At 38.0% G+C, this 19576-nt stretch overlaps 2 protein-coding genes across 6 annotated transcripts in view; both read left to right on the forward strand.

Moving 5' to 3' along the window:
* Positions 1 to 12187, forward strand: part of zyx (zyxin) — a 40598-nt gene extending 28411 nt beyond the window's left edge. For all 3 annotated transcript variants that reach the window (XM_055209611.2, XM_055209610.2, XM_055209608.2), the window contains exons 5-10: positions 611 to 1294; positions 2117 to 2243; positions 5338 to 5507; positions 5644 to 5822; positions 10234 to 10354; positions 10449 to 12187. In XM_055209611.2, coding sequence (XP_055065586.2) covers positions 611 to 1294; positions 2117 to 2243; positions 5338 to 5507; positions 5644 to 5822; positions 10234 to 10354; positions 10449 to 10562 — 1395 coding nt within the window. In that variant the 3' untranslated portion in view covers positions 10563 to 12187. The remainder of the gene's footprint in view (positions 1 to 610; positions 1295 to 2116; positions 2244 to 5337; positions 5508 to 5643; positions 5823 to 10233; positions 10355 to 10448) is intronic.
* Positions 12188 to 14144: 1957 nt separating this feature from the next.
* Positions 14145 to 19576, forward strand: part of kel (Kell metallo-endopeptidase (Kell blood group)) — a 34103-nt gene continuing 28671 nt past the window's right edge. Inside the window, exons 1-2 of one of the 3 annotated variants that reach the window (XM_055210587.2) lie at positions 14145 to 14398; positions 15650 to 15686. Coding sequence is in view for 1 of the 3 variants with exons in the window: in XM_055210586.2 (XP_055066561.2) it covers positions 14372 to 14398 (27 nt within the window). In the remaining 2 variants the exon portion in view is untranslated. The remainder of the gene's footprint in view (positions 14399 to 15649; positions 15687 to 19576) is intronic. The other 2 variants (XM_055210588.2, XM_055210586.2) reach the window with 2 other exon arrangements.

A 19576-nucleotide genomic window follows, 5' to 3' on the forward strand; every position in this document is an offset into this window, starting at 1 on the left:
CGCACAAACATGACCGTAAACATCTGAATCCTGATCTGAACCTTACGGGAGCAGTTTACCTCAAACATCATCCTCAAAAGCACCATTAAACATGTAACATCATGCTTCAGATCTTCTTCATAACAAAATAGATCTGTGAGAAACAGGCTGTTATGTAAATTATTGTTTACATGGTTAGCCAGTGGTGTTTGCCATTATTTTTGTCAAGTTGGGTGATGCATCTTTGTGTGGCATATGTGAATAGGCATGAATAACATTTTTGAGCTGTGATAAAGCATACCAGCAAGACCAGCATTATGTTGTGTTTTGGTACTGGTATGCTGGTGACCACCGGCTAAACCAGCACCAAACCAACATGGACCAGAATGGGAATTATGTTTAGAAAGTCATGAGGATGAGAAAACTGTGAACTTGCATAATGATTTTGTTTTGATAAACTTGTGTTTCCATGAGACTCATATCCAAGGTTTAGAGGAAGTTTGAACGGTTTCCATAATGTTAATTTTGCAACACTCATGTCACAATTGAGAGATTTTGTAAGTCTGTTTTTTGTTTCCGTTTTAATCTTTGTCAGATGCATGATTTATTTCTTCGTCTTTGTTTGATTTAGTTACCCAGCCAGTTTTCATCAGTACCAGCGCCAAAGCCGGCTGGACCTCCACCAACTGCCCCTAAGCCCAACCTTTCCTTTCTACCCCCTCCTGAGCTCCAGGATCGACCACCTCCTGCCCCTTGGGCTGAGGAGCTACGTGCCCGTGTGCGACCGGCCCATCAGAGCCCCGCCCCTGCTAAAAGCCCAGCCGTTGCCCCAAAAAACAACTTCACTCCCAGTCAACCTAATTCGAATTTTGGTCCTAAAACAGGAAGTCCTGCACCATCCGGAGGTGCAAGAGGATTTAACAACTCCGTTAAACCTCCCGCTCAGACTTCTTTCCCACCTCCCCCTGCTGCTCCTCCTGCCGCTCCTTCTGCAGCTCCTCCTACCCGGGTTGCTCCTCCAGCAAGTGTTCCACCTCCTCCTGCCGCTCCTTCTGCAGCTCCTCCTACCCGGGTTACTCCTCCAGCAAGTTTTCCACCTCCGCCTGCTGCTGCTCCTCCTGCCGCTGCAGCTCCTCCTACCCGGGTTGCTCCTCCAGCAAGTGTTCCCGCCCCTGCACCTGCTTTCAATCACTCTGGAACACCCTCTTTTGGTAGTCAACAAAGTGTTGCTCCGCCTCCTCCCGCTGCACCTCAGTCCAAGACAGGACCTGTCTCATCTTTCAACAGACCTGCAGGAAACAGTGCTTCACCTAAGGTGGGTGTGCATTATTGTGTGATGATGCATTAATATAAATGATATACAGTAGGGATGCACCGATAGGATTTTTTGGGGCCGATTCCGATTTAAACAGACAACTTCTGGCCGATACCGATACCGATATTAAACACTTCTATACAATACTATACAGTTGGTCTATTAGCTAGTTTATTTCTGCATCAAATTATTTTTACTGAACATTGATTGGATCTAATTAACATTCAACTGACCAACATAATAAGAGAGGCACAAATTAAGCTAAAACAAATATAATAAGACAGCATGACAACCTTCAAAGGTGGTTTTTGCTATTCAGCATTTATTTTATTAACAACATCAACTCATTTTTTACATATAATGGATTTCTTTATGCAGTTAATTCATAAACAATCGGTATCAGCCTTTCTCGTGCTATTGCCGATATGCAGATGGTTTCAAATTCATCTAAAATCGGCCGATAAATATCGGTGGCCGATACATCGGTGAATCACTAATTTTTATATAGCTGTTCTTCAAACCTTTGAGGTATTTTCATAATAATAAAGAATATTTATAATAATTATGTTTGACGAGTGTTGCTCAATAAACATGTTATAAACGACACAAACTCGCAGTGATTTTAGATTGATACAGACTTCCTACTGATCAAATAGCCATAATACATGAAAGAGCTGTGAATAATTTCACGTTTGTGATTCAGAATCTATATCAGATATGTATTAATTCTATGAATCGTGATTTATCGTCTCAGCCCTACAAAACGTACAACTAAGGATTAGGTTTGAACGGTTTATACACAATGTCCTGTTTGTTTGATAGGTGTCTGGTTCAGGTGGTGGCGGAGCTCCTCTCACTATGAGAGAAGTAGAAGAGCTGGAGAAAATGACCAAAGAATTCATAAAAGACATGGACAAACTTCCATCTGTGACCCCCTCAGCTGCTGCAGGTACAAATACACACACGTATACAGTTGAAGAGCTCAGATGCAAAAGCCACTGAATGCCACCTTCAAAAAAGAGAGATAATGATATTAACCGAATGCTCTTGGCACACATTATACGTTCACCAAATACTTCCCCTTCAAATCCACTTAATCCCCACCTCAGGTCATTCAGAAATACTGGTTTGTTGGCGTAATCCATTAAGAGTCTGATAAGAACCACTGTTGGACGCACTTAGGGAGGGTGTACACCAAAGTGTTTAAACTGGGTATGCCTTATACATCTGGCTCTTTGATCGCCCCCTGGTGGCTGGCTGCAGTACAATTCATAAACCCCTCTCCATGCAAACGAACGTGGCTTGGGACAAAAAATAAAAATGTTTACACAAGGTTTTGGTCCTTTAAGGTAGTTTTTATCACACTGATATATGTTCAATTGTTCATTTTTGTGATTAAGTTTCATTTTAGCTAGTCATTTGATGCTATAGAAACTATTAATTTTCGATTTCTGTGTTTTTTCACAACGAGAAAATGAGTTGTGTTTTATTACCATATTTTAGCAAGCCAGTCAAATGAGACGTTCAAGTGGCGTGGTTGAATTGGATGCGTAAGCGCTTGGGCTTCGTTCAAATTCATTGAAATTTCGTTCACTTATACATTTAGTTTAATTGCTAAACTACATTACAATTTCAAGAATGTTTTTACTCTACACATTGCCTAAGGAAATCCGAAGTTGCGTCGAGGGGAACCAAACTGACAACCGCGACAGCGGAGATTGTCACGTACCTACAAAAGGGTATTGAAAAAGCTTGCGTCTCACCTGCAGCCATCATTCTGGCTTGGTGGGATGTCAGCCAGTGAGTCCTCTGATTCTGACCTAGTTCTTTTACTACTCAGAGTCTAAAACAAGGAGGGCATATTAAGTGTTCATTGTATTTTCATTTTAACCGAGCAGCTATTGTTGTGCATTTCACACACAAACACACACCTCTTCAGACCACGTTGACACTGACTGACAGCAGCAAAAGTGACACATGCGCTTTTAACTTGTAAAACTCAAGGGTGTATGGGTAATGTAGTCTATGCTCTCGGTGGGACGAATTAGGAAGCGTACATTGTAAAGGGCGCTCTGAAAAGCCGCAGCGCAGCCAAAGGATTAAATTAAGCCTCTGATTTAAACAGATGTGCAAATGAGCGTTCCGGTAAAAGCACGTTCTGGGCAGACAGAGAGGTGGTGGTACGCTCAAGAGCTATATTTGGAAGTGGCGGTACTGAGTACTGGCGTGTACCAGCCCACTTAAAGCACAGTTTTTTCCAAAGCAGTTTTACAAATATAGTGCCTTACTCTAGGCATTATATTTGTCTCTAATTTAATTATTCTATGAATATACGTATAAACATGCAGTCAGGCTTAATACTATTTAATAGAAATCAGATTATTAATGTGACAGCTATATAGTTTGAAGTAGCTCTGTATCTCTTTTCTAGACATACACTTTTCACATGCAAATCTTTGTCGTGTTTCTTCTCGATTGTGTTAGTACTGTTTTATAAGAGAGTGGCTAATAAAGCCTTTTGCAGTAGAATAGGCTAAGATATCTGCGCTTTTTATTAATTGATTTTAAATACGAACTTTTCAGCTCTGGGCAATCTAGCTGCTGCCGTTTTTTGAAAAGCACGGTGCTTCCATTGGAAACAATTGAAAACATACGCTGATGTAAACGCCTTGATGTGCACGCACCCTTAAAGGGTTTTGCAACTGAGCTCTTACGTTTTTTTTCCCTAAAGTAGAGACTTATCATTTGACTTTTGATAGTTGTTGTACTTGGCTAGTAATATATCAGTATCCATGTTTAAATTTCATTGGTTGGTGTGCACAATGTAGCTGATATAGACCTTTTTACTCTTTGTACACAATGATGGCATGGCAATGTATGCGCGCGCAGTTTGGCAATGGAAGTATGGCAAGCATCAGCAGTACAGCAGAGAAAGTTATGAACTTTTTCAACACAGCTACCAGATCTGTGTACTATAGTGGAGTGGATAAGACGTTAGCGGATGGCCAAATATAAAGGGGCCAGATACATAAATACGTATATACGTATATTATATTAGTGCAACCAAACGCAACAACCAGACATTTTGATGCTGGGAAACCGTTTTAATAACTTTTTTACTAACACGTTAAAACCACTGGGGAACAACACAACTTCTGTTGCCAAAATACGCGCGCAGGCTATTTGATCACGTGGGCTGTAAAAGGGTCTATTAGCTTTCTCTCTACTTCTAAGAACAACTTTGTTCAGGAAACATAGTATACACACACACACACACACACACATTGTTATCAGCTCTTCTTGTATAGATACATCCTGTACATGCACACATTAAACTATGTACTCTCCACCTTGTGTATACACCCACAACCTTAAAGGTCTGCTTATCTCTTTCTGCTTATCTTTTGTTAATCTTGAGCACCTATCGAGTAGTATTACATCTTTCATATATCCAAAAAGTCTTTAGTTTTATTAGATTTATAAAAGACAGATACGCTGTACCGATACTTTCCGAATAAGGCTGAGCTCCTGTATGGTGCAGACTGCATAAAAAAAGCTTTAAACCCCCCCCCAAGATATAACTTTTTTTATAAATTCAGTGTCTCTTTGCATACATGTCTTGGCTGACCAAATTTTAGCCTTGTAGATGTCCATATGGTTCTCGTTCAAAAACAGTAGACAAGTTGTAATAAACACTGAGTTGTGTGATGGTGCCAGACTTCTCCTGTGTCTGCCCCCGTCCCTTTATCTGTCTGACGTGATTCACTCTCTATCTCAGTTTATTTCTCTATTATCAGTGTCTAAACACTAGGAGTTCACCTCTCCCTCATCTGGTTCTTTCTGGATGAGTGTTGCTATGATCTCAATCTGTATCTGTCAGGATCGATTTTCTTTGCATTAAAGTTTCTGGTGTAGTATAGACGCACGGGCAACGGCCTGAAATGGTTATTTGTTGATTTGACATCTCACTTTTACTCGTCTAATAAATGGCCAGTAGCATAGTCATATAGGAAATATATTTCAAAATAGTTCCCTTTTTTCAGATGTGTGCGGTAAATGCGGAGAGGCTTTGTCCAGATCTCAGCCTGCAGTGAGAGCCATGGATAAACTCTTCCACTCGCATTGTTTCTGCTGCATGACTTGTCGGCGCCCCCTGCAGGGCATGCAGTTTTATGATCGTGATGGCACACCCGAATGTGAGGACTGCTATGTGGTGAGTATGCATTTTTTAAATAATACAAAATAAAAAATTTTAGCCTATTGGTACTTAACCCAGTAATGCATAGATCTGTTTTTCTGTAGACAATGGCCTTTGTTTTCTTACCGTTTCTTGATGGGTGTGTTTGCAGAACTCTCTCTGTGTGTGTTCCCGCTGTGGGGAGCGGATCACAGATCGGGTCCTGAAGGCAGTGGGCCAGTGTTTCCATGCTCACTGTTTCCGATGCACTACCTGCAGCTGCACACTGGAGGGCGCTCCGTTCATCACAGATGATGACAATAACCCCTATTGTGTCAATGATTACCATCGGTGAGTCACCTGTTTATTTAAAACACTCAATTATACTAATAACTGTAATTATTAAACGGGTATTATTATAGTGTAGCGAATTTAAAGGGGATTAGAACAACGTTGCTTTAAACATTGTTGTCTCATTATGATAATTAATAATTAATATTTTAAACATTCTCCATCAACCCTTTTTGAGGGAAAAACATTAGCTCGAAAGTAAAGTACTTCTAATGGATTGTGATCAATTATAAGTATGTGGATCAAATAAATGATGAGAAAATCTTGTAACTCTGTACATGGCTGGGGAAGTTTGCTCTGTGCTGATCTGGTGTGACAGAGGGAGATGACAAGTTCGTTTCTCGTGTGGTCCAGCTGCTGTGTCAGAGCTGCGGTTTCAGTTCTGGATGCTTTTAAAGGGGTAGTTCACCCAAAAATAAAAATTCTGTCATCATTTACTCGGGTGATTCTCACGAAAACTCTGTTTTTTTCCCACCAGACATTGAAAAACAAAGTCTGGAGTAAATGGGAACATTAATTTAAAAACTTTTACTTATCGTTTAACACTTTTTGTAACATACTTAAAAAAAAATAGTCCTAAAAAATCTCATTACCGCAACAGTCAGAAAGCGTCAACACTGACATATTTTCAAAATGACATGACAAACCTGAAAGAACATAATTTGGAGATTCTGCACATGCATTTAAAATCAAAGTATTATGCTTCTATTAATTAAATTAACATTTAATAAGCATCTGTTGCGGTAATGATAATCAAAATGTCGTGTAAGCATTCTGACAAGACAATATTTCAAATTAACTGTAAAAAATGATCTTTCCTGGTAGCCATCTTGAAGTAACTGGTCCATGTGCTTGGTCACTCAAAATCAAACTTTATTAAAATTCTGTATGTGCGCTTAAACTGTTCTCAAAAAGTGTTGCGGAGGATGAGAACATCAGGCATGGACACATCATTTTCCTAATTTTTCTTCATTATTATTATACATGAATATTCAGTAAATATTTTTTCTGTCATCTAAAGTAGTCTAGCAAAACATCCATTTATTTTTTTCTTAATATTTTTGTGTTAATTTGATTAAATTACAACATAACGCATGTTCAAACACAGCCGGACACATTGCGGTAATGAGAATTTCAGCAGAAAATGAGATAAAATTTACAATTATAAATTCTTATGTTGAAATCACACATTGTGCAAGGTAGAACACAGTATTGTGTTAATTCTGATGCTTGTTACTATATTACACATTTTAAAGCTAAAATCATTAGTGCCGTGGTGGTTCAATGGTTTCGTGAGAATCACCCACTCACTCTCATGTTGTTGCAAACCTGTATAAATTTAGTTGTTCTGATGAACACAAAGGAAGATATTTTGAGAAATGTTTGTAAGTCTGGAAAAAACTGTTATGGTGTTCCTGATTCTCAACTTGTGGATGTTTTCATAACTAAAAGTGAGTTTGGGAACTTACGTTCTTGAACCGGTTAATAACGTTCCATGTCAGCTGTGAGACATACAAATAAGTAGGCTGATCATTAGGTCATTAAACTTAAATTATTAGTTTACATAATTTTCCTTAAGTCTCTATCTTGTCATCAAACATTAATAAAGGCTACATTATGTAAGTGGCATAACTGTAATTCTGACATGCCTACATTTGTTGAGTGCACTTAAACACACGCACACATAGACGGAGGCCGAAATCCAAACGACGCTTCGGGAAGAAGATGCAGCATAAACAGTCGCTCCACATAAAGTGAAAATCATGTTGTTTTTCAGTGCTTTATTCGCCAAATGTATGAGACACAGTAGTACAAGTCTCTCTCAAGTTTATACATCAAGAGTTCTGATCTTTGAAGGGCATAGGGATAATCACATTTGATTGGAGTTGGACCGGACACATTTAACCGCATGTGCGTACAGAAAATTGCTCACTTTAGCGCCTTTTAGCGGTTAAATTGTTTAAAATCACTTAAGTGTTAACATTTGCAAGCCTTTGAAACACATGCAAATGATCAACTTTCACCCTATTTAATTTAGCGTATTAATCCGCGAATCGCATGTGAGCCGAAGCGTGGGTCGTGATCTGTACGGATCACGGATCAACTGCAACTCATTACACCGCTGATTAGTATAAAACAAACATCTTGAGATACTTGGTAGCCTACAATATTTACCTCTTCTGATTGATCATTAGAGACTTGGGCTTGAGTAGACTACTTGCTGGTGGCAAGCTTCTCATTTCTCAGATGAGTCAATGACGAAAGTGAACTTCAGCGAGTCATATTGCACAGAAATCTTGTCAAAGAACGAAAAAATAACGGTATTAACCAGTTACCATTATTTTAAATAAACGATTCTGTTCCAGAACATATGTTTTTTGAAAGTTTCTGGTTTCGCTTCTGTTCCTTGCAAAACATCAAAAGTTTCTGGTTTTCGTTCAATGAGCCGGTTCAAAGCCTTGAGCAAAGCATAGATGAACAGGTTTACTCGAGATAGCACAAGCTAGCATGAAGGTAAAGCTAATCTTTTACATTATAGCGATGACGCTGGTAGTGACGATTCTCTCAGACCAATCAGTGATCTACAGTGTTTTCCCGTCACATTTTGGTATCAGCTACTAAAAAAAGTATCGGGTACTACGTACTGCACACAGTGGAAAAGCCCCCAAAAGTAAGCTGCCCCAAACCAAACCGTGGGGTACTATGCAATGGAAAAGCGCCATTTGTGTCACAAAGTTCCTTTGCTAGGTTCTCTCTGGCTGCTTTCCCCAGCTGCTGTCTGTGTTCTGGGCTTTCTGAAGTCTGTTGACTTCCTCTTGTAACTCCATTTTACCAGACTTCTTCTGTTTGTCTTGCGAACAGTGGCTTTTAGCTTTAGGTCGTTGACCTCCTATCTCAGGCTCATGAGGTTGTGTGCCAAGGAGAGAACAATGTTGGTCAGCTCTTGGTAATCATAACTCTGGCTTGGACCATGTCGTTAGTTGATTTCCATCAATGTCCCATTGCATTTGGCTCTGATGCGGTTGGTTGTCGGCAGCCCTGTGTAGAAAAAAGTTCATCACAATGTCTTGCCAGGCATTAAGGTCTCTCGTCTGAGACATTGTGGCACACTGGTGATGAAAGTAAGGGCAAGAAACTAATGCAAGACCATACAGGGTGTGGCACTTCATTCACTGTCACTATCGTTCATTTGACACTTAATTCTTGCTAACTATAATCGGTTCTGCTTTCACTTCTACGTGAGCATGCACTTTTATTACTTTTGACATTGAACTTCTGCCCTTGTTTAAAGGGACATTCCACTTTTTTTAATATGCTCATTTTCCAGCAAACATTAGATTTTTGCCGTTTTGGAATCCATTTAGCTGATCTCTGGATCTGGCGCTAGTACTTTTAGCATAGCTTAGCACAATCCATTGAATCTGATTAGCATCGTGCTAAAAATAACCAAAGAGTTTCGATATTTTTCCTATTTAAAACTTGACTCTTCTGTTGTTACATCGTGTACTAAGACCGACCGAAAATTAAAAGTTGCGATTTTCTAGGCCGATATAGCTAAGAACTATACTCTTATTCTGGCGTAATAATCAAAGACTTTGCTGCTGTAACATGGCTGCAGGATGCGCAATGATATTACGCACTGCCCGAAAATAGTCCCCTGCTATTGAAAGTAATAATTAATAATAATAATAATTCCTTACATTTATATAGCGCTTTTCTCAGTACTCAAAGCGTTTTACATATGAATGGGGGAATCTCCTCAACCACCACCAATGTGCAGCATCCACCTGGATGATGCGACGGCAGCCATATTGCGCCAGAACGCCCACCACACACCAGCTTATTAGTAGAGAGGAGACAGACTGATATAGCCAATTAGTATAAGGGATGATTAGTAGGCCAATGGGCAAGTTTGGCCAGGATGCCGGGGCACACCCCTACTCTTTTTCGAAAGACATCCTGGGATTTTTAATAACCACAGAGAGTCAGGACCTCGGTTTAACGTCTCATCCGAAGTAACCAAGGGGACTATTTTCAGGCAGTGTGAAATATCACTACACCTGCTGCAGCCATGTTACATCAGCAAGGTCACTGATTATTACGCAGCTTTTGGTTTTCCGTCGGTCTTGGTACACGATGTAGCTACAGAAGAGTCAAGTTTTAAATGGGAAAAATATTGAAACTCTTTGGTAAAAAATTTTTTGTCAAAATAACCAAATGGGTACTCCACGGTACCTTTTTTCCGCTACTTTACTCTTTGTGTAATAACAGAAACATTTAGTTTTGTGTAAAAAACTTAATTTTAACATTTTGCTATTTATTTACAAATGTTCATGTTTTTCAGGTTGGTCTGTAGTTTTCTAGTTGTCACCTTTTAAGCCCATTCTCCCTTTTTCTTTCTCTCTCTCAGCCGTTTCTCTCCGCTTTGCGTAAGCTGCAACGAGCCGATTGTTCCCGACCCTGGAAGTGAAGAGACGCTCCGGGTCGTTGCCTTAGAGAAGAACTTCCACCTGAAGTGCTACCGATGTGAGGTAGAAAAAGATTTTTACTTCGTGTCTTCAGTTATTTTCATGTTTCAGTGAAAATCATTTAATAAAATACAAACTGATCTCTTTTTCATTGCAGGATTGTGCCCGTCCCCTTTCCATAGAGGCGGACGCTGATGGCTGCTACCCGTTCGATGGCCGAATCCTGTGCATGAAGTGCCACACTACTCGTGCCAAGCAGGCCAAACAGTGATTGGTGGACACTCGCCACAAACCCCAAACCAAATTAAGACACAAAATTGGCTTTGCTTTGATAATGTATTTGCCACACGGCTTTCTAAATGTGTTTTATATTTTTCTCTCCTTTTCCAATTTAAAATTTTTTCACTTTTCTTTACAGTATGTTTGTTCATGATATATTTAGCCTGTTTTTGACAAATATCTGCAGCTTGACATCCTCTCCCCATTTTCCTTTAAAAAAAAAGGGGCTTGATATGTGTAGTGCCTCCATCTTTGCTTTATATTCACTGAATGTTAGGCATACAACACAATTTAACCCCTATTTAGTTTGATATGCAAATTTGGACTGAACTTTGAATTTTTACTCTAGGTGCAGATGTAATGTACTGCACTGCTGTTTTGGTTCAGCGAGCCGTGTGACTCGCAGCATGCCTTTAACAAATCTCAAAACATCCATAAATTGTAGCACAGCTGACTACTGAGGGACGACGAAGTCTGTATATATCCACAACAATTCATGCACTTTCAATAGGGCTTTTTCCAAACGGACCTTGTGAGGAGTCAGGACCTAAATGTAAAAGAATGGGAGGGGAAGGGGAAACAACATGATTTGTGTATTTGCTATGGCACGATTCATTTATAGAACAGTTTGCCTGTAAATGAACAAATATTTTAAAAAGCACACTTTATGACCTGAACAAAAGTGTAGTATTGCCTTGATGATCATAACGTTTGCCGAACCCGTTTCCATTCTGTTGTTGTGTTTAATGGCACAACATTTTGCCAGAGGTATTTAGCAATTGCACAGTGAAATTAGATGTAACGGTTAAAAAGTGTTTTCCGAATCTGTTGTAATATCACAGACCGATTGTAATAAGTCTATGTAGATACAGCTTTTTAAAACCAGCCAGATTAGGGATTAAGTAGTATTATTTGCACAAACGCTTCAGATGATCCCTAAACTCGAGTCCTCTGGATACATACAACAGAATATATTTCACATCTTAAAGCTGTGAAGATCATTTTTATAAATGCTTGGTAAAACATAACAGTGTTACAGCAAACGCATGTCTGAACGAATTACATTTTTACACACACTTCCAGCATTCTTGTTTTAGTTATAGGATTCGTAAAAGTTATTAGTAACTTTTAAAGATGCGTACTCAAGAATTGTCTTGTTTCGGTCAGGCAAACATTATTTTAGCTTTGAGGATGGCACATTATTACATACATATGCTCTTTTCGTCTGACTCTGCACCTATGTGTGCGTCTCTTCATGGCTTTATGCCTTGACTCTCCACTCCAAGAAATTCTAGTATTTGTTGCGGTCAATATAAAAACAATGGCAAACATCTAATGCATGATTGTTGTTGTTGTTGTTATTACAGTGTTTTTATGGTTGACTCTTATTCATGCTGGTATTATCACAATACAGATTCAGTAAGATATGAATCATTCAGTAATAATTTAGCCTTTCATGTATCATTTATATCAGTGCTGAAATTCTTCTGTAATAAGTGAATGTATGTATGTTTACGGTCAAATGTTAGCCAACGTGTTATTTTTGCTATTGTCTGTTTTTTTGCCACATTTGTACGGTATTCTGAACTAATAAAATACAATTCTGAAAGACTAATAGTTTAGGCATTCATTCTGTTCTTTACTTTAGTATACTTTAATTTGTGCCATTTTAAGAACACTCACTGTAAAAAAATATGCAGCATTTTTGTCAAATTAACATATTTTTATGTTTCTTTAACTTATAAAATCAAGTTGAAATAGTTTAAAGGGATACTCCATCGTTTTGTCATATTAAACTATGTTATTACCTTAACTAAGAAGACTTGATACATACCTCTATCATCTTGCGTGCACATAAGCGCTGTGGCACACTTTGGTAGCATTTAGCTTAGCGCAGTTCATTCAATGGTACCAAACAGAGATGAAGCCATACATTATAGTTACCCTTTTTAACCCGCTTAGAAAAGCGCCAGGTTTTATTTTGTGCCACCATATTTGATCGTATAACTACTCGTTTCAAATAGGGAAAACGTTGATGTGTTTGGTAATTTCTAACTTCATCTCTCATTTTTCAAATTTTACTCTCATCAGGCTACAAAATGTTATGCCATTTTTCTTTGGGTCAGTTGATGTGCTGATGCGATTCTGCACATGTTTTTTTTCAACAATGGTGCTTTACGGGGGCTTCTTGCAAGCAGCTTATCTTCAAGCAGATGTCTTCTGTATGGAAGCCCATTTCCGCCACATAAGAAAAAAATCATGCTCTGATAAGTCATAACCATAAGACAAAAAGTCGAAATTACGACTTCAAAAGTTAGAATAGACAATGATTTGTGTGTTGTTAGCTCATGCACATTGTGTTTGTGCATTGTGTATTATTGTGACCAATGGATCTGATGGATCAGATCACATTTTATGGAATATAACTAGAAAACCAGTTCATTCCTAAGGGTTGTGTGTTTGAACAAATAAAACTAAAACAAATGTGTAGCATTAAACTATACTGCTTAACACAAAATTAACAACCTTTAATGTACCCAAAAACATACAACAGTGTGTCATGTTTTATATACCTGTAAAGGTACAAAACGAGGGTACCACCCCAAGCAACCGAAAAGGTACAGTTTTGTACCTTTTTTCTGACAGTGATAGCAGTTTCATTTTCTGGGTCTGTGTGTTTCTGTAGCTCGTAGTGTTTACATCTTGTGTCATGTGACGGCTCCAGCACAAGCTCTTTCCCACGCAATGTGTGACGTTCTCTTGTGTGGATTCGCTCCCCTCTCACCCCCTTAATTCTTATCAGCTCACAGCAGCCTCACACACACCACTGATAGTCAAGAGTGTCGACGTGTGTGTATGTAAAAATGTCATTCTGAAGTTATACGTATGAGAATTAACTACGGTGCCTGTTTCTGCTCATAAGTAGGCTCATACATAGGCTACTACAGCTTGCTAAAATGGCAAAATGCGTAAAAAAATAAGAGGGATCATAAATATTGCATTTAAATACCGCCCTGTATAGGATCCTTCACGTAACTGATGTTCATATGTAGGCTATAAGAGCATAATAACTGAATTTACAATAATAATCCCATTCATGAGGTTACATACAATACTGTTTTATTGTTTGAGGTTGTTGATGATCCATTACTTGTACTGAGAAGTTAAACTATCCACTGGTATCCTCAAAAAAAAAAAAAAAATTCAGGTTGTGCACATGCGTCTGCATATTTAATCCCTTTACAACAGTGACTGTGTGATGTTGACTGTTGAGATTCTTTTTTTTTTCAGGACAAGTGTTTTGTAAACTGTTACTTTATAACAAATAAAATATTTCATGTTTCGTAAAAGTTTCATTTCCTTTTTTTGTTATTAAGGAACATCACTGAGTATAAAAATGACAAGGTCACAATTTATGCATTGTATGCACTTCATAAAAGGTACATTTCGTAATAGTTTGTTTCTCAAGGGTGACTCGACCCAAATGCAGGACTCTGGAGCAAAAATTGTACCCTTTGTCCCCTAAATTTACTTTTAAATGTAATGAATGCAGGTAAGAAAAAAGGTTCCAGAATGGCCCAGATTACATGTGTGTTAATGAAAGCCAAGTCATTGGAGTTTTATCAGTCTGTGAAAGGGTGAACAGAGTGCGTGATGAGGTCAGATAGAGGCTGGATGACTTGTGACTGACGAATGAGAGGAGATAGAAAGAGAAACTCTGACGATAAACAGAAGTTTCACTTGAAGACCAATATGAGAAACGCATCCGGAACAAATGGTGATTAAAGAAAAAAGAACAAGATGATTGAAAGCCTAACTGTACATCAGGTGAGGTTCAAATATAAATTATATATTTTTGGCTTGTGTGGTTTTTAATTGATAGGACAGTTGTGAGGTGATGGGAATATTGAGAAGAGGGGGCATAGGGAATAGGATTAGGGAATGCTATATGAGCCAGCTTTGAAGGTATTTCCCTGAATAAACAGCTCTTCGTTTAATTTTTTTAGTTTTGTGTCTTAGAGTTGGTTTTAAAGAGTGATTGGAAAGAGTGTTGGATAACTTTTCCAGGTGAAATTAAAGTGCACTTTTAAATAAATTGACAAAAATAAATTTAGTATATTTATTAATTTAGTAAATGTAGTATTTCACACACTATTTTCACATGCATTACTTGTATGCACTGAAGTATTACTGAAGTAAAGAATTTTACTTTTAATTTGTATATTTGTAGGTAACTTTACAGTAACGTTAACTACTTTTGTATACTTGTTGGTATGTAATTATATTTTAGTGCATTCAATTATACTTTATTTTACCTGCGTTGTGACAGACACTGCCAGTCAATCCAGGCACAACGAGCGTCATCTGGATGTCACGTTCAATAAGGAAAAATAAAAAATAAATCATTGCTTCTTTAAAACAAAACTGTAAAAGGTGAAAAGGTCCCCCTTTCACAGATTTTCACCACCACCCCAAAATAATGTCTAGCCAACAAAAAAAGTCTCTTTACACAAATAGCGCCATTTGTTGGCAAACGCGAGATATATTAGGCCCCGCCCACTTATGTCCGGTTATCTTACTTAAAGCTCAGGAACCTCTTCAGAAAAACATGTCAAATGTATTTAACTCAAAAATAAAATTCTACTACGCTATGGTAACTTAAACTTAAAGAAAACGCATCTTTAAAATATATATCAGAAAATATGCAATTTAGTTTTACATAAACGTAATAACACAACACTAAAATGAATCTTTTTTTTATAGTAAAAGACTCACCTCACTATTTATTCATTCAAATACAACAGCCAATGGCAAGTCTCCAGCAGCTGTCAAGGTGTTTGTTTTAGACTTAGTTCTGCTTATTAAAATTAGAATATGCAGTTTGGTTGTGGCTTAATATATAGTAGATATAAATGAAATAAGATGTTTACAGAGTAAAAATGCAGTTTGTAACATCTGCGCATCACGTGCAGTTTTAAAATTTTTGGAGGTTTTGTCATCATCGTCACTCTTCACAGCTCATTCAGCTTTCGTTTGAGAAAAACTTCACACGCATAAAACTGCCAACTTTTGTTTAAGTCCAGGAGGAACTTTCACTCCGCAAGGTCATCGTAAGGTAAAACGTGGTGTTTTATACTGTAACGTTGTATTATAATATCTAATTTGCTGTGTTATAATATGAACAAAGCAGTGTGATTTATCTTTGGACTCTGCAACTCACACTTACAGTATTTGGGGCTTGTGCCTTTCTCTTTGCTGTTACTTTCGACAAACAGGATAAGCTTTGACGAATTTGTCATGCATGTCAAATTGCTTCCATGATGTTTCAATATATAGATTATTTTAAGCGTTGTGCTTTGTTTTGACATTTGAGCATGATTGCTGCAGCAGCATACGATAGGTTAAGGAATTAATGAAAATAAAGCTCTCACATATTACATTGAAAAGGCATTTATTTTAAATGAAGAAAGTGTTTGAGAAGTAGAAATAAAGTGCCCAACAACAAGTGAATAAAGGCATATATTGGGTAGAGTAGTAACAATTAAATATGATTAAAGATTGATGATAAGAATGCAACACGTAAAAATACAATTTCTGTTAAACAGTTAAAACAGAATTTGCTTTTGCCTTTCTTAAAGGGCACCTATTTCATTGTGTTATTTTGTGTATTTGGTATAACAGTTTTTGCATGGTTTGGTTAAAAAACACATTTTTGTAGCACCAGTCTTTCTCAAACGCTTTGATTTTGTACAAAACTCATTGATTTAAAAAGCTGTGTCACTCATTGGCCAGCTAATCTGTACGTTGTGATTGGCCTGAATACCTCTGACGTCAGCTGGAAATGTGACGCTCCTTACCATGTTTGAAAGATTGCAATGCTAATAGGAATTACAGGCTGTGAGTCCAAGCGGGAGGAATTATGATAATGTCAGTCTTTGCTACATCACCAATCCCAGGAAGTAAACTGTTGCTAGGGCTGTGACGGTGGCAGTTTTTTACCACCGCAGTGGTGATGCACAAATTCACTGCGGTGGTTATAGATAACAACCGTCCGAGCCCTAACTGTTGCCTACAATCCTTGTGTTTGTTGTAGTCGCGTCATCGTTTATTTTGGGGTTTGTACCTTTTGCATATCGATAACATGTACTAATACACACTTATACACCAAAGGAAATGTTATCTATCTATCTATCTATCTATCTATCTATCTATCTATCTATCTATCTATCTATCTATCTATCTATCTATCTATCTATCTATCTATCTATCGCATTTTCCGTGCGTCTACATTTAAATATAGAATTTGAATGGCCCTTTATAAGACATGTAAAATAAAATTGGATTGAAACATCCATCATATAGTGTATGAATCATTTTAGTCGAGAAATGGCTGCCCACCCAAAAATCCTGACTGCCCCCCCAGTCCAGCAAGCCTAGTACCGGGCCTATCAGCAGGAAATTCTTTAAATATGAAAACATGGACTAGCCTACTTGCAGGATGTGAATCTGAAGCGCCACAGTGTACTTGCAAAGTTGGAATTGTTCCACTTTTTAGATGAAGCCTTTGTGTACATCCAGCCTTGTACTCGAGTAAAAAATATTCTACTCAAGTTAAAAGTAGTGTTACTTTAATAATATATTACTTAACTACAAGTAAAGTTACTGGTCTAAAAATCAACTTAAAGTAAAAAAATAAGTCATTTTAACTTACTCAGAGTAAAAGTTCATTTTTTTTTACAGTGGGATGACATGGGGGCTTCTAGTATAATTCAAAAAGTGCTATAATTGGGTCCCCAGTACTTCTATCAACCTAAAAAATGTGAAAAAGAATAACCCCCCAACTGAAAAATCCAGCTAAGACCAGCATAAGCTGGTGAGCTGGTTTTAGCTTGTCCCCAGCTTGGTTTTAGCTGGTTTTGCTGGTGTAGGAAGCTGGTTTTGCTGGTGTAGCAAGCTGGTCTAGCTGTGTTTTGGTCACATTTTAAGCTGGTCTAGCTAGACTTAGCTGGTCATGCTGGAATACCAGCTGGCCCACCAGCATGACCAGCTTTGTCAGGCTGGGTGGACCAGCGTAAACCACCTTAAACCAGTTAAAACCAGCTACCAGCGTATGCTGGTTTTAGCTGGATTTTTCAGTAGGGCCAGTAACATAGTTTTAGTAAACCATTCTCTGCAAGCATGTGAAAAAATAGGTAATTGAAATTTGGCTCCCCTTGTGATGTCATAAGGGGATAATACTGCCCCTTAATTTGCACTCTCCAACCACGGCACTGCCATTTAGTGCAGAGATCAACTCATTTGCATTTAAAAGGACACCTCACAAAACAGCACATTTTTGCTCACACCTACAAAGTGTCAGGATCCTGTCAGAATCTTGTCTTGTATTATATCTAGTCTTTGTGGCAGGGTTCTGACAGAACCATGTTTTGTGTGGGAACACGTGGTCATTGTATTGGTTTTATTAGACTATGGGTGCGTCCAAAAACTCTAAATTGCTGCCTTGAGTTTTCGGACGCAGCGCACGTGTTTCTTGTGTCTTGTCACTTTTACCCCGCTCCCTTGTAATCCTCTCCTCATTATTGTTTGATTCATGTCACCTGTTCCCCTGTTTATTTGCTCCCCTATTTAAGTCCTTGTGCCCATTGTTCTTTCTACAGATGTACTGCTTTGTTCTTGTCGAGTTCCTGTTAAATGTATTCTATTAAATCTAGTTCATTGTTTTAGTGTTAGTCCAGTCTAGACCAGTTTACTGTTTGTTGTTATATATAGTTAGTGATGGGAGAAACGAAGCTTTTCAAGCTTCGAATCAATTGAACCAATTGCTTCGAAAATTGATTCAGTTTTTCGAAGCAGTTCGAAACCCACACACGCTGGCGACCCCTGCTGGTCAAAATAGTGTAAAAGCAGATGTGTCCAAACATTTTACACTATTTTTACAAAATAATAGCAAGATTTTTATTAAAATATGTTAAAAAAATTATTTAACTTAATTAAGACATAGTTAAAACTGTATTATGTGTTTTTAGTTTTATTTAGGGCAAGCAAATCATTAAAACTAACTACCCTTTTAATTATGCACCTTTTCAAATCTGTCTATAAACAAAAAGTAGACAAAATGGTAGTGTTTTTAGTCAAAAGGATAAATGTTTTATGAACTTTCATAATAAAACTGACCCGAGTTCACCTAAAGATATTAGACATGTGATCAACTCCCCCTAGTGGTGAACCATCGGATTTTCGAAACGTTTCGAAACAGTTATGACGTAATGAAGCCTCGTTTGCTAAAATCACGTGACTTGGGCCAGTTTGAAACAAGCTCCGAGCCACTGATTCGAAACAAAAGATTTGTAAATGTTTCGAAGCCTCATGAAGCAGTGCTTCGAAAATGACCATCACTATATATACTCAAGTCTTGTCAGTGTTTTGTTTTCCCTGTTTGATGTAAGTTTTGCCCCATCGTGGGTTTTTGTTTTCTGTTTTATTAAAGTCTTTAGTGTTTTTTTTACTCCTGTCTGCGCTTGGGTTCATCCGCCACAGATCCTCACACAAAGTGACAATTTTAACATGTTATAATAAATTATAAATGTGATATTTTGAGCTTAAAGGCACTCTAAGCGAATCTGTGTGACGTCACTTTTTGTTGACGTTTGAACTGTTTTCAAACAAACAGAGCGTAGCTAACTCCTCCCCCTCCCGTGCTTTCATGAACGTGCCCAACCCCCACCCCCAAATACTTTTTGTCGTTAATTGGCTGAAACACTTTATGTTTCGTGATAGTAGGTTTGGCCCCTGTGTTTTTATTGCAGTTTGTGGAGCCTGGGCTGTCTACAGAGATCGCGTTTTTTTTACAGTTTGATCAGCGGACAGGCAGCAAGCAGATAGTGAGGAGATGTTTTCTGTATGTAACAAACAAATTTTTATGGTCTAAAACGCGTGAATTCCCTTAGTGCACCTTAAAACTTCACATACATATTTTGGGGACACCAACGATTTATTTTATATCAT

The sequence above is a fragment of the Misgurnus anguillicaudatus genome, chromosome 10, assembly GCF_027580225.2.
Source record: "Misgurnus anguillicaudatus chromosome 10, ASM2758022v2, whole genome shotgun sequence".
Taxonomy (NCBI): Eukaryota; Metazoa; Chordata; class Actinopteri; order Cypriniformes; family Cobitidae; genus Misgurnus; species Misgurnus anguillicaudatus.